We start from the raw sequence: 16,358 nt of genomic DNA on the forward strand, positions 1-16,358 counted from the left end.
AGTTTGGCAGATGGATATAGGCTAACGGAGATCGTACACAAATGGTCTCTCAAATTTTGGAAATGATGGGAAATGCAGTTATTAAAATTCCTTACGCGCAATCAGTTACTTAAGAGGTAGACAATTTATAATTTCGTAATTTTGCTTATGCAAGAAAGGTGCTTATTAATAATGATAAGGAATTATGGTTGAAGCAAATTTGACATGATGAAGGGTTAACTGACGGTTACTAATTAAAAACTTGACGACAGTTCAAAATGTTTCTTAATACCTCTCAGTTTGTGACTACTGTATCCAATAGAGAACATCGCAGTTTACTGGCAAAGATGTAACAGCCCCCCTCTTGAATATGAACTCACCCGCTTTTAAAAATCGAAACCATTTTCATGTCCATTTTTTGTTCCCACTCTACAACATACGTAAATAAAGTAATGTACAAATGCACACGTATATACACACATATTTAGATAGATGTGCAATTTTATCCCTTCAATTGAAAAGGATATTAGATTTACAGACAGGTATTTTTAGTTCCAGCAATAGAGCACATAGCTAATACTGTCGTAGCTAATACTGACGGTGTACATACTTTTAGTCTCAACCGGAAGGTTTAGTTTACAGGTAGGGATTCTGAGTTCATGTAATCGTGCACATAAATAATACAGTCATATACTGGAAATTAATTAAGCGCCACCAAATTCAAAGTGACATACAATATTCTGTTTTACCAGAAAATTTCAAATGATACTTCACAAATATAAAATTTCTGAACACCTTACCATAAAAGTTAGCCGAGAAACTGGACGTCAAATCGATCGACATCATTCAGTTGTCTCACGATTAGTGCAGACATTTGAAGTAACTAATGACGTCAGTGATAGACCACGTTCAGGACAACCTCGCAAAACCACCACACGTGAAAATTCAGCGTTGTTGCGCCTTGTGCTGTGACACCGGTTTATCAGGAGAACTGTCCAGAAAACACTGTGGTTACAGGGTAGGACGATATCTTCACGAACCATCAGGAACAGGCTGAAAGTGGTGGGATACAGGGCTAGAAGACCTATCAGACGTTACATGTTGACCATGAACCATCGTGCAGCTCGTTTACAATGGTCTAGACAACGTCAACGATGGAATATTGCGTCATGGAAAAGAGTCCATTTCTCTCATGAGAGTAGGTTTTTGACGGCCGTTCACGGGTCTAGAGACGATCAAACACGGCAATGGCAGAATGAAACATTGCAAAGACCATTCCATGCGGTGGAGATTCAGTTATGTTCCCCCATGACTGCAAACTTGATTTGGTCACTGTGCATCGGCTATTAAATGCACTTCGATATCAACGTGAGATCTTGCAAACAAGAGCTGTTCCGCATTTTGACAATCACGTGTTGTCACACCGTCCAATTTTCATAGATAAAAACGCGGGAAACCATACAGCACATGCCGTTATTGAAGTTTTGCGTCGGAAAGGTGTGGAGACAATTCCCTGGCCTGCCAGAGCATATTTGGAATAGCGTAGGTCGTCGAGTTCGACAAAGAGATCCTCCTGTAAAAACCTTACGTGAACTGGAAGCTGTCCTGCATGAAGAATGGGCCAGGCTTCCTTAACGTGAGATTCAAAGACTGATCCAGGGAATGAGGAGACGACGTGGTGATTACTGGAAATATTGACAATAACTATGCTTTCTGACTCTTAAGGCACTATTTAAGGATTGCAGCATGCCTTTTGCACCCAGAACCATGTCCGATTCCGTGTACGACGATAGTTATTTTCAACATGTTTTTTTTCAGATTTGAACCTTTTACAATATTGTCTATAACACCCAATCGGTGGGCGAGCTGGCTAAAGCGCCAGGCTAGTGCTCCAGCGAGGTTGAGGTGTCGGGATCGAGCCCACTTGTCACCGGGTGTAAAAACCTTGGCGTCAACTTTGTGTGCAGACTCTTTCCGTGTTGTCACAACCCCTAGTGTGCAGTACACAACCCTGTGCACTTAAAAGAACCCATGAATCCGTTGGTATATGACCAGATGGTGGCCACATGAATACGTGCATACACCTAGTTGTGGATACAACAACGTGCAGTAAACATGAACAAAGTACTGTGACTATGTGTCCCAGTCCACCCAGCTATGAATTGGGTACCTCGTTAGGATGGGAGAACCACAATAGACTCGGTGCGCCTAGTGGCAGTAAGAGTTGCATACTCCCCAGGGAGTTGAGATGATGGATATGAGCGCTATATAAATATCCAATAATAAATAAATAAATAAATAAATCTGAAACCACCAAAATGTATCTTTGTTACATTCAGAGGGTAAATTTCGTGTTTTTGCAAGTCTGTGTTTACGGATGCGTTTTCTGATAAGTCAATAAAGTAGTGATTATTGTTATCAGAACGGTAGAAAGTGCCAATCAAGGTATGGTGACTTCTGCAAGTACCTTTTACTGATTCTAAGCCCATTATTGAGAGATCTTCCAAAGTTTATCGTAGATATTTTCACGTACATAAACTGCAACCCCTTCTCCTTGAGCAAGTCTATATTGTATGAAAGGTTTATAAAAAAACCCAACAAAAACAGGTGTCATGATATCATTGTCTAAAATGTCAGGATGTAACCATGTTTCTGTTACGCAGATGATATCATAATCTGTAAGTTCAATATTGATCGATGATGTCAGTTTTATCCCTTAATCTAAGCACGTTCATGTGAACTATATTCAAGTTATATATATTGTTGAATGGGTCCAGGGTTCGTATGGACATACCCCTGAGGCCCAGGGTAAGGAAAAATAGAATGAGGTAATTGGCATTAAGATCATTCTTGCCCTTTGAGGAACTGTAGATTTTACTATGAAACACCCCCATTCTTTGACGATGGAAAGCTATCTCAACACACATCAAATATTTTCATAGGTAAAACCGAAATAGAAAATTGAGGTTTTTTCATCATTATCACCTGGATGCATTTATGAACGTGTAATAGCATGCTTACATGGATAGTGAAAGCGATAATCTTCATATGTGTAACATTGGATACATCTGAGATTATGTTTGTCGCATGAAGTAAGTAGTAGGCATCGTGTATTTCAGGTAATTTACAACAAACCGTTGTAGGATGAAAGCAAAACATTTAATGGGAAAGTTAGAAAACTAGGAAGGTGTCCCATTATCCGTGCGGGTATAATACAGATAATAATGGTTCCGACCCTTTGTGTACATTATCATATGGAATTGTGAGATTCAATGCGTCACTAAACGTAAAAATGTGGATTTCCTCTTTAAATAAGAATAACTGCAGTGAACATACTCACACCTGTAAATTAAATAGTTGTCTCACACATACACATCTGTAAATTAAATAGTTGTCTCGCACATACACATCTGTAAATTAGACAGAAGTCTCACACATGTACAACTGTAAATTAAATAGAAGTCTCACACATGACATGTGTCAATCATGTCAGCGCGCCTGAGTACCCGAATCCGTTTAGTCGCCTCTTACGACAAGCATAGTCGCCGTTTATGGCAAGCATGGGTTGCTGAAAGCCTGTTCTACCCCGGGACCTTCACGGGTCCCCAAGAGAAGAAGGTAGAGAGATTTGGACAACAGGCTGGACCAACTGAAGACGAGACTCCATGGTAATGACGTCACCGTTTTGAGTAAGCCGATGCAGCAGCTCACCCGTAATGCTGCTGCTGATGTGTGTACCATCTATAGTCTGGTTCATAATTATTGAGAATTTTTCTTCTGACTTTGAGCTATCCTAACACCTCAACTGATTCACTGATACTTAAAACTAAGTAATGGTATAAGGGAGGTATCTCATCTTGGCCTACTTAGTATAGTACAATTAGAGTTACCTCCCCTGAATTTGTAGCAGACGTCATTTTCCTCAGCACTGTCAACAATGTCTGCTGAAGATAAAAGAAGGTTGATTTTTGAGTTGTGTAATCAAGGAATTGATGATATAAATACATTGGCAGAGAGAACAGGAACTCCTCTTGCTACTGTGTATAGGATTAGGAAGAATTTTAAAGAGGGAAAGGATTTTGGGCACGAGAAAGGAGCAGGGAGACCCAGAAAATTGGACTTCTCAGATCGCGTCCGGCTGGGAATTTTAGCGTCTAAAAAGCAAAGGGCAAGCATCTCCAACATCAGGTATGAAATGATAGAAAGGGGATCAACAGTTGTATCAAAATCTACAGTTAGAAGAAATTTGATTGATCTTGGATGGGAGAAAAAGACTGGAATTCCTTCTCCTCTCATGAAACAAGAACATAAAGACAGGCGTGTTGAGTGGTGTTTGGCACATGAAAACTTTGACTGGGAAAATGTGATTTTTACTGATGAAAGCTCAATATGGCTATATCCCAATAATGTGAAAATATGGACAAAGTCTGCGTCAGCACCGTTGTATCGACGACCTAAATACAGTCCAAAGTTTCATGTGTGGGGAGGGATATCCTTATTAGGAACGACCCCGCTGTTTGTGTTTGAGGGAAATCTGACAAGTCAACGCTACACTAACATATTAGATAATTTTCTCCTTCCAAGTGCACATGTGTTTTATGGAAATGACTGGATTTTGCAGCAAGATAATGATCCTAAACACACCGCAAAACATGCCAAGCAGTGGTTTCAGGAGAAAAATGTGACTGCATTACCATTTCCTGCATATAGTCCTGACTTAAATCCCATTGAGAACATTTGGGGGATGATGAAGGAGTGTGTGAATCAAAAGGGGTTGACAAAAATTGAAGACATGAAGAGAGAAATGGTCCGATACTGGGACAGCATAACTCACGAGACCCTAACCTCTCTGATAGGAAGTATGCCTACCCGTCTTAGACTGTGCCGTGAAGCTCAAGGAGACTTGATAAAATATTAAATTGTTACCTAAACAACATGAAAAGGTCAGTTCACTTTCACAATACATTCAATTTTATCTGATTTGTTCTCGTTTAATAATATGAAATGCTTTAGCTATTCTCAATAATTTTGAACCATACTGTATATATATATACATACATCAACAGCAGCATTACGGGTGAGCTGCTGCATCGGCTTACTCAAAACGGTGACGTCATTACCATGGAGTCTATATATATGTGTGTGTGTGTGTGTGTGTGTGTGTGTGTGTGTGTGTGTGTGTGTGTCAATATAACAGTTTTGCCATTTCCCTTAGTTAAATTATCTGTCGCCCCACAATCACATTCAGTCCTAATCCGAAAATTTAATCCGGTAATTGCATTAATTGACTGTTTAGCGAAATTTGCACAAAGTAGGAATTACCGTTTTTCCAAACTGGTGACTTTATGAGAATAAATCCCGGCCGTTGCTTTTTTCATCTTAGGAGATTTTTATTTACACAGCACTTGACGCCCGAATAGCCTACCTTTCTCTCTCTCTGACATTAATTTTATAGCTAGGTTCAGATGTGGGTCAGATGCGATACAGATTAATTCATGCAGTGCTATTGATTACACTAGTGTTATGGTCAGTGGAATAAATAAATCATACATGCTGACTGTTTTTAGTCAGCCGAAGATGAATCTTACCTTATACTTTATGGGCTATCATAGACACTGGGCAACACGCAGTGTAGAATGAGACAACAATGGGGTGCCTTCGACAGAATGTTATATGGGCGAATGCCATATCTCTACTGCAAATATATGGGATGATATGACACTGTAGAATATCACAGTTATTCGGGCACAGGCATATATTTCATTGTATATTACAGTGTGTATTCGTTGTGTAGCAGTATACACAATATCCTCCATTTAAGAAGTTTTCAAGCCTCTCCCTGAATCACCTCATTTCTCTTTCAATCCAGCTAATGATGGAGTATTCCACGAGTGTTACGGTACCACTCACACTACCACTCACGTGCTCCAGACAGACCCCCAACGCTCATTATTTAGACACTTCTGTCTATTAGAGACAATATCTGCACCCCTCAAAGTCTGAACCTGGTGACGCTGTGTTGAAAAGTCAATACATGAATTGTGACGTTGCAAGCCCAGAACAACTAGAAACATCGTGGTTTAAACCAATGTCAACCTCTGCACGGCATGCAGTATATTTAGCTGTTAAATCCTTAGTGAGTTGAGTCAATTAGGTTTCAATAATCCCTTCATGGATTGTGTTGTACTAGCAATATTCTCCATACGTTTGGGACCAGGGATTCATTACCGAGACACAACAAAAGAGACAGATATATAAAAGTGATGAAGAACCAAGCGAGACCAATGTTATACAGTGATTGACTACTAAGCGAGACCAATGTTATACAGTGATTGACTACTAAGCGAGACCAATGTTATACAGTGATTGACTACTAAGCGAGACCAATGTTCTAAGCGAGACCAATGTTATACAGTGATTGACTACTAAGCGAGACCAATGTTATACAGTGATTGACTACTAAGCGAGACCAATGTTATACAGTGATTGACTACTAAGCGAGACCAATGTTATACAGTGATTGACTACTAAGCGAGACCAATGTTATACAGTAATTGACTACTAAGCGAGACCAATGTTATACAGTGATTGACTACTAAGCGAGACCAACGTTATACAGTGATTGACTACTAAGCGAGACCAATGTTATACAGTGATTGACTACTAAGCGAGACCAATGTTATACAGTAATTGACTACTAAGCGAGACCAACGTTATACAGTGATTGACTACTAAGCGAGACCAATGTTATACAGTGATTGACTACTAAGCGAGACCAATGTTATACAGTGATTGACTACTAAGCGAGACCAATGTTATACAGTAATTGACTGCTAAGCGAGACCAATGTTATACAGTGATTGACTACTAAGCGAGACCAATGTTATACAGTGATTGACTACTAAGCGAGACCAATGTTCTAAGCGAGACCAATGTTATACAGTGATTGACTACTAAGCGAGACCAATGTTACACAGTGATTGACTACTAAGCGAGACCAATGTTATACAGTAATTGACTACTAAGCGAGACCAATGTTATACAGTGATTGACTACTAAGCGAGACCAATGTTATACAGTAATTGACTGCTAAGCGAGACCAATGTTATACAGTAATTGACTACTAAGCGAGACCAATGTTATACAGTGATTGACTACTAAGCGAGACCAACGTTATACAGTGATTGACTACTAAGCGAGACCAATGTTATACAGTGATTGACTACTAAGCGAGACCAATGTTATACAGTAATTGACTACTAAGCGAGACCAACGTTATACAGTGATTGACTACTAAGCGAGACCAATGTTATACAGTGATTGACTACTAAGCGAGACCAATGTTATACAGTGATTGACTACTAAGCGAGACCAATGTTATACAGTAATTGACTGCTAAGCGAGACCAATGTTATACAGTGATTGACTACTAAGCGAGACCAATGTTATACAGTGATTGACTACTAAGCGAGACCAATGTTCTAAGCGAGACCAATGTTATACAGTGATTGACTACTAAGCGAGACCAATGTTACACAGTGATTGACTACTAAGCGAGACCAATGTTATACAGTGATTGACTACTAAGCGAGACCAATGTTATACAGTGATTGACTACTAAGCGAGACCAATGTTATACAGTGATTGACTACTAAGCGAGACCAATGTTATACAGTGATTGACTACTAAGCGAGACCAATGTTGTACAGTGATTGACTACTAAGCGAGACCAATGTTATACAGTGATTGACTACTAAGCGAGACCAATGTTATACAGTAATTGACTACTAAGCGAGACCAATGTATTATGGTGATTGCCTACTAAGCGAGACCAATGTATTACGGTGAGTGAGGGCTAGGCGAGACCAATGTATTACGGTGAGTGAGGGCTAGGCGAGACCAATGTATTACGGTGAGTGAGGGCTAGGCGAGACCAATGTGTTACGGTGAGTGAGAGCTAGGCGAGACCAATGTATTCCGGTGAGTGAGAGCTAGGCGAGACCAATGTATTACGGTGAGTGAGAGCTAGGCGAGACCAATGCATTACAGTGAGTGAGGGCTAGGCGAAACCAATGTTACACAGGGATTGATCTCTAAGCGAGACTAATGTAATACAGTGATTGACAGCTGATCTATATGTTATGTTTTTATCTAAGTTTGATTAAAATTTTGATCAGAAACTACGCGCGCTTAATATTTCAGTCATTTGACGAAATACATGTCAGAAAGCATGTCCAAATGCACTGATTCAATTGCATCCTACTTTTGTTTTACATCTTTATGACGTTACATGGACACCTTTCCAATCAATGTATTTAAAGTAACGATCCAAAGGTTTATGTAACTTTATGTCAATACCAAAGGTATGTTACAATACAAAAACATCGATGACGTGACATTATAAACAATTTGTGGTGAACCTTCCGCTTTAAAGTCATAAGTTTAGTCTCGAATATCAAATTTATAATATGATCACTGAAATGTATAAGATCTTTTCAAATTACACCAGGATTATTAACAATATATAGTAAATGTATACTTTGAGCCATGGAAACTACGACCACCATGCATTGAACTTATCAATTATTTCCTCAATATGGCAGCAGACCAGAAGAGGTAAGAACTGAAGTTTCATTTTAACATAAATGCAGAGTCTAAATATCAGAATGACAAACCATAGTATTGACGTATATCTGAACTGTTTGAAGAGTTATTTCACCAGGTGATCCTAACATAAGGGTGTGTGTGCTGTTTTGTAACATTGTCATATGCTACTTTCGTGTCTCGAAACAACCTAAATAACGTTATCGTAACCTAAAGTAACGATGGGCGTATACTTTGCCACAGTGTGGATGAAATTGCGTTGACAAAATTCCAACCACCCCTTCTCGGATATTTCAGTAGTAAATACATGGCGTGTCGCCCTGCAGTGAATTAGCGAATTCTCTTCGACACTGCCCATGTAACCAGACTGAAGATTCGGCACTTTCGCCTCTAGTCAGTATTCACAATCACAGCAACAGAAAGAAACGATCTGGGAATATATCATAGCGGCGATTCTCACAGATGTATAAGCTTATATTTTAAATGATGGAAATACGTTCATTGCCATATTCAATGTAAGCTGTTTTATGTCTGGTTTATGTCGGACAACTATGCATTACGTTGGAGAAAATATAACAAAGCATGTCAACGTTAACTCGGTGAGCACCTCGCGGGCATGTCTTCACTTACTGATATTTGACGTGGCTCGGGAACCAGTTATGGCTATGGGACAGGTTAGGTAAACATTGGTGTGTTTGTTCAGCAATGCTATCTCGAGCTGTGGTACGTCTCGTAATACCGAGCTGTTCAACCTATCAGATTCCTAGTTGACAAATGTCACTCATAAATAACACGCCTGTGAAGCGCGCCCTATTCCTTGCATACACCTTAACCAAGCTCCAGAGGGTAGCATCAGTATCAAATGCATCAACATTCAAATGCTATCATCTTATCCATGTCCTAACCTATAGTTTTTTGGACTTCGTAGGATATGCCAAGTCATAATTACTGTATGGACTGCTGGGCAGATAACAGAAGTTGCTGTCATGCAGTTTGTTAGATACATACCTGAAAAGGGCCTCTGTCAGCGTTGCCATGATACATGACACTACTCGGGCAATACGCAGGTATTATTAGTCTGTTCCCTGAAGCACTTGGATATATGGCTTGGGTGTGACGCGTTTACCCTACTCTCCACCAACACTGGAACCGGTTACTCAACTGAATACTGTAAGGCACGGGTTACTCAAATTAATACCGTAAAGCAAAGGTTACTCAACTGAATACCGTAAGGCACAGGTTACTCAACTGAATACCGTAAGCCACAGGTTACAGAACAACAGACACTACTCAGACATAACAGGGACACAGGGAGAAAGATACTTATATAGAACAGTCACAGGATACAGATACATACATGACAGAAACATGGATACATATACATAGATATATCAGACCCAGAGACACAAGTTACATAAATATATCAGACCCAGAGACACAGCTACATAGATATATCAGCAGAGACACAGTTATACATATATACATATAGGGTATATATATATTCTGACAAGCACAGTCTTAAGAGCACAGCGCTCGTTTTAACACTCAGTATCTGTCTTTTCGTTTCTTCCCCTCGACATTTGGTTGTATTTTAAATATGAAATGTATGTGATGTTCAGTGATGCTTTTGTGGCAGTTGACCATGAAAACATGATTTTGTAAACACTCCTGTATCCAATATGGCAGAAAGCGCACTTCGGCGTTCGTGTCAGGGTATTTTCGAAAACATCCCATCTGATTCAGGGTTCATGTTTCAGAATTATCGGGGAACATAAACAAACATCGAGTGTACATCAACTCATGCACCCCTCGTGATCAGTGAACAAGTTATAATATATATAGATAAAACAGGCACAGGGGTAACATAGATACTAGTATACATAAAAATAATAGGCGCAGGGATGTAGATATAACAGGCACAGGGTTACAGATACATTCATATAACAAACAGGGATAACATGCCTATGCATCCATACCATGAGCACAAAGATACAGATGCACGGCGTTAACAGACACATGGATACAGATATGGATACGGATATACACATATAGCCGACAAGGGGATACAGATGTACGAATTTAAAACACACACAGGGGTACAGATACATAGATATAACACACACAGGGGTACATATACATAGATATAACACACACGGGGGTACATATATATAGATATAACACACACAGGGGTACAGATACATAGATATAACACACACAGGGGTACAGATACATAGATATAACACACACAGGGGTACAGATACATAGATGTAACATACACAGGGATACAGATACATATATATAACACACACAGGGGTACAGATACATAGATATAATAGACACAGGAAAACACACATAGAAGTAAGAGATACAGTGATACAGATGGAAGCATGCAACACACAGGGGTGCAAAAACATAGACATAACATACACAGGGATGCAGATACATGCCATATCAGACATAGGGATGCAGATACACAGGTACAACAGACACAATGATACAGATACAAACATATAACTTACATAGGGATACAGATACACAGATATAACAGACACAATAATACAGATACAAACATATAACTTACATAGGGATACAGATACACAGATATAACAGACACAATAATACAGATACAAACATATAACATACATAGGGATACAGATACACAGATATAACAGACACAATGATACAGATACAAACATATAACATACATAGGGATGCAGATACATGCTATATCAGACATAGGGATAAAGATATACAGATATAACACTCAGACAAAATGATACAGATACAAACATATAACATGCATAGGGTTACAGACACACAGGTAAATCATACATAGGAAAACAGATACGTATAGGTTCGGGACCCTGTGAGGTGTGCCGCTAACCGTCATGAACCATGTGGCTCTGGCATGATAGATGACTTTCCGTTTTCCCAAAGGTATCGTCCATATATCGCCCCTAAGAAGATGTCAAACCAATTACAGTACGTTTAGGTCAATTTAAGCGGACCAGTGATTTGCAATTTAACTCGAAAACTAATAACCCTAAAATACTCAATGAAACGCTGATCATAATCAAAACATCAGATAAACGCTGACAGAATTTTGCAGAATTAATACCCTAAAAATTGAGAGGTAGTTTAACATACCATCATCGAAATATTGGCACAGTTCTCTAATTGTTTCGAGGGAGGTGTGCAGAGATAACCAGGTGTCCGAGAAGCACTTTAGTAGTACCGACAAAGTTATGGATTCATTAACCTGTGCTGTGCTGTCTCTATCCTCACTTGCACTCTCGGCTGTCCCTTTCTTTACAATCCTTCCATTTCATAATTTGCGGTTAGGACTGTTTCCAGAACATTAAAGGGTTATGCGGGGTATTTGCTTATCAACAGTAATTGTAACTTCCAGTAGGAGAAAGTTTGCTTAACTGTCCAAGTACATATTTATTCTTGTTTTTAAATAGAGCTGTACGGTTTGACATATTTTGGTGAACATGAACAATATGTGGCAGCACTTTGGTTGTGTATTCACTGAAACATTCACAACACAGACGTGTTCGATATTCATCACAAATGCGGTTCCTCTGACATAGACTGCAGGTTCTTTAGATTTTGGCTATATTATTCTTTCTGCCTAGCTCTACTCGTAATCTGTGAAATGACGTTCGAAACTGAATGAAAGGATACCACTGACTTGTAGGACGAACAAAAATAACGAGAGCTCTGCTTTCTGGATTCTATATGTAGTGCCTTTGCAAGAGTTCAAAATTTCAGACGACAAAGGTCGTGACAAATTGATATCAGCATCTAAGTCACTATTTTTCTGAAACGTTATAAACTAGGTTCACATTTTGAGATTGCGAAATAAACATGAAACCTAGTTTTCAAAGGCAGATTTTAATCAGAAAATTGACTTATAGGAATTTTGTCTCAGGTAATAATCTTCGAAAAACAATTTGCACAGCTAGCATGATACTTGAGATGTCTTGGCTGATACACTTTCAGCCTGCCATGTTACTAAACGTGTTTCCATTTGTACGTACAGTTGTGCTCTCCCTATATGCCATAAGGTAAGAATCTACTCACTACCTTTTAAGCCACCTACGTCTTTGATGTGTTGATCTTATTAAATCTGTAAAGACAGTTCCTCAATACTGATATTCATTCACAATTCAATTTCTTTCTTGACCAAGAAGATGTGCTCCAACGGGACGTGTATAAGTCTTTGCCGTGGATACTTGTCAGAGATGTGCCAAGTATACATATACCAGCTAAACTGGGATTGTAGGCAAGCAAAGTGGCAGGTGACGTGACCCGGATTGACGTTTCCATTCTCAAAAAAAACATAGAATTCTGTTTACTTTCCTCAATTTTCCAAAATGGCTGACAACACTGGTGACATTCAGACATGTTGTGTCTCCACTCAAGGCAACACAAGTAACACAACCTGACATGATACGCCTGTCCCTTTGACAACACCAGTAACACACTCTGATATGTTGTGTCTATCCTCATGGCAAAACTAGTAACACATTTGGATATGTGGTGTCTGTTTCCATGGCAACATCAGTAATACACACTCAGACGGTAACCCATGTGTATTCGTGGATGAAAATAACTCACAGCATGTGTTTCACAAAACAGATACTAGTACATATCTAAAATATCAACTCTACTCAGACACCAACCACACCATGAATACTGTAATACTGTCACAAAAACGCGTTGTCACTGTACCTATTTCAGGCCCTATAATTTGATTTAATGCGTGTTAAATATTTCTCAAAGACTTGAAAATGTAAGTTTTTCTACAGTTCCAGCATTTCGGTATCGGACAAGAATAACGCTCATGTCTTATCAATGATAATCCGAGTAATACTTTTCCAAACCCTGACTGGTAATACCTTAACATTTTTAGAACATAACAAACATACTTTGCCTGTGAATATTCAGTTAGAATGTGGGAGATATAGCTTCCTCCTGTTTTGGACCTTGAAAGGCGAAATTTGATACATGACTTCATTGTGCATAAACAAACAAATGTTCACTTTGATCTCGTTCCTTGAGTACGTCAGACAGTGATGAATTATTTTGACATCACGTGCTGTGAGATCTGGACACTCCCTAGGGATCCTAGACTGTGCTATGTGGGTCTAAGCACACGTCTCCCTGCAGAAACAAATATAATTATATCTGAATACTCGTGTCGCCCACGAAATACCAGACGACCAAGTGAAAATACATGCCCCATCATGTCGCCTTAGACATGGTGGGATAGAGACAAACTGTTCTGCGATATCAACCATGTTTGGTCTCGTTTTCATTTCTTACCTTCCAGTTTAATTTAATCGGCGTGTTCGTCCTCCTTCATCAAGAGGTGAATTGTCAAGCCGGGACGTATGACCGACCTCCGCCATCACCAAGTTATCAACACATGCGTACACAACACTACCTGGAGGGCGGAGTCGCGGTCTACAAATACACACTATTACCATGGAAACAACACTCACCTTCATCTTCAACAATCGAACTGTCATAGTCCACATCAGTAACTAAGCGTTCTCCTCTCACAATGGATGATCAACACAGATGACTGTTCACGGGACATTCACAAATCACACAGTATACGAGCGCACAGTCACCGCCCTGGACTGTACCCCTGATAATCCCTTCTTTAGATATCTATTGAGGTTAGGTCAGAGGTAATTGGATAAGCATTGAGGTCAGGTGGTGTGTCGCCAACGCCAGCTGTCATCCCTTTTCGATAATTATTCATAAACACTTGTTCATGATGGACGGAAAGCCACAATGGACTTACAATTATTTTTTTTTAATGAAGGTGAAAAGGTCGGGATAAGTCCTGGCTGGACGTAATTGGATAGGATATATTGTCAGTGGTTTGGGCAGTGGTATGAATCCGTAGTAGAGGGAACATTATGGCGGTGGTGAAGCACGGATGTACTTGAAATGTTCACCAACAGCAGGGGAAAGTGCTCAACACTGCACAGTGTTGATTACAGAATTTCGGCCACATCCTACAAACATGTCACATGTGTCCACAACGAAAACACGTTTTCACGAGAAATGTTCATGTGTTTCCACACAGTTGCTGAAGATTCACTGTTGGCAGTCAGTAGTAGCTGTGTTAACATAAATAATTCTGTGACATGTCAGTGGATTGGCCACTTACACTGATATTGACTGTCTATTGTGCCCTTTCTTCAAGCTACAATGCCTCTGTAAACAAAACAATTCGGGGCACTACAACATTTGTTAAGCCTATACTAAAGTATAGAGTTAGAACAAGTCTTCAAGTTTGTAGATCGGGATAAAGGCTCAATAGAGGGAAGCAATGTAATATTAATCACAGCCACAGAGGTCACACTCTGTACCTGACAAGGCGGTCAGACTCCTTATCAGTTAGAACCGGTGTTACCCGGCACGGTAGTCACACTCTCCTTAGGAGAACCGGTGTTATGTGAAAATGTAGTCACAACCCTCATGAGTCAGGAGAACCGGTGCTACAGGACATGGTAGCCAAAGTCCTTTTTTGTCTGAAGAAACGGTGTTTAACGACACATAGTCACAACCCTCATTATAGTCCGTTTGGGTTCAAGTAAGAGCAATGAAGGATCAGATAACTCGAAATAGGGATCAGTGCACAAAACGTAAATAAGACACGTGGTCCGAAATACCAGGATCTCAAATATGACGGCTTCTGATCGATCACGGAAAAAGGTGTTTAACTCTCCATCCGACGAAAGATTTTCACACCTGCACCGATATCCCAAGGACGTGATATTGCATCCTGTCATCTACAGTCCTTGCATATAGCTTTAAACCAAGAACGTGATGGGATCAGGGTACCGGATGTACAAAGTGAAATTTATGCTCAAAAACTTAAATAGATCAATAGACTTATTACTTAAAAAAAATAAGGGGGCTATATTATTCTGAGGAAAATAGATAAACCATATTCCATCTTGTTTGGTAACTGAAAGCAAATTAAAGAAATATGTATTCCTAATTTATCCAACAGATTTTGGAAAGATGTCTGGGAAGTCGGTTTTGCTAAATATCAATCAAAACTGTCATCAGAAAGCTGTTAATGATGTTATACATGAACACGGTAGGTTATCAACACTCGAAGGATGTTACAAAATAGTGTCAAATAAACACCAACTGGAGGAATCATTTCTAACCTTTGGGGAATCATAAAACATAAAATAAATACCATAATGATAAATAAATAAACATTTGGAGAAAATTAAAATTACAGTACAGGACAACAAAAGAAAAGGTACTTCTCCAAATTGTCGATTCCCTTAAGGCAAAAATAAAAGTTTGGACTGAACGACAGCAAAAATGGGAAAAGAAAAACAAATTCATCAAACAAAATAAACTTTTTAGGAATAATGAAAACCAATTCTATAGGCAACTTAAAATGATTGGTGATGGTGAGCATGATAAACGGTCTCCCATGGATGCCAATGAAAGGGTTTGGGAACAGTTGTGGTCGATACCCGGCGACTGTAACCTGGAGGCACCATGGATCAGTGATTATGACCATGCAATGCGTGAGAAAGTAAGTAGGTCGTTTGTCTGTTAAATCTCACCAGATTGTCTTTAAAATGTCCAAATCTCATACAGCTCCAGGGCCTGATGGCATTCGAAACCGGTACTGGAAACCGGTATTGTTTCCAAACACCATTACTTCACTGTTTTGACCCTCTTGTGGACACAGTTGATGTTCCTCCATGGGTATCGCATGATAC

General features: G+C 39.5%; 2 protein-coding genes across 2 annotated transcripts in view; one reads left to right on the plus strand and one right to left on the minus strand.

The window, feature by feature from the left end:
- LOC137277192 (beta-1,4-galactosyltransferase 4-like) overlaps nucleotides 1–14,222 on the minus strand; it is a 57,864-nt gene extending 43,642 nt beyond the window's left edge. Inside the window, exon 1 of the mRNA XM_067808868.1 lies at nucleotides 14,094–14,222. Coding sequence (XP_067664969.1) covers nucleotides 14,094–14,129 — 36 coding nt within the window. The 5' untranslated portion in view covers nucleotides 14,130–14,222. The remainder of the gene's footprint in view (nucleotides 1–14,093) is intronic.
- A 1,805-nt stretch (nucleotides 14,223–16,027) lies between these two features.
- The window catches only part of LOC137279131 (uncharacterized), a 46,194-nt gene continuing 45,863 nt past the window's right edge, over nucleotides 16,028–16,358 (plus strand). Inside the window, exon 1 of the mRNA XM_067811606.1 lies at nucleotides 16,028–16,168. Coding sequence (XP_067667707.1) covers nucleotides 16,028–16,168 — 141 coding nt within the window. The remainder of the gene's footprint in view (nucleotides 16,169–16,358) is intronic.

Source organism: Haliotis asinina, chromosome 3 (genome assembly GCF_037392515.1).
Source record: "Haliotis asinina isolate JCU_RB_2024 chromosome 3, JCU_Hal_asi_v2, whole genome shotgun sequence".
In the NCBI taxonomy this organism is placed as follows: Eukaryota; Metazoa; Mollusca; class Gastropoda; order Lepetellida; family Haliotidae; genus Haliotis; species Haliotis asinina.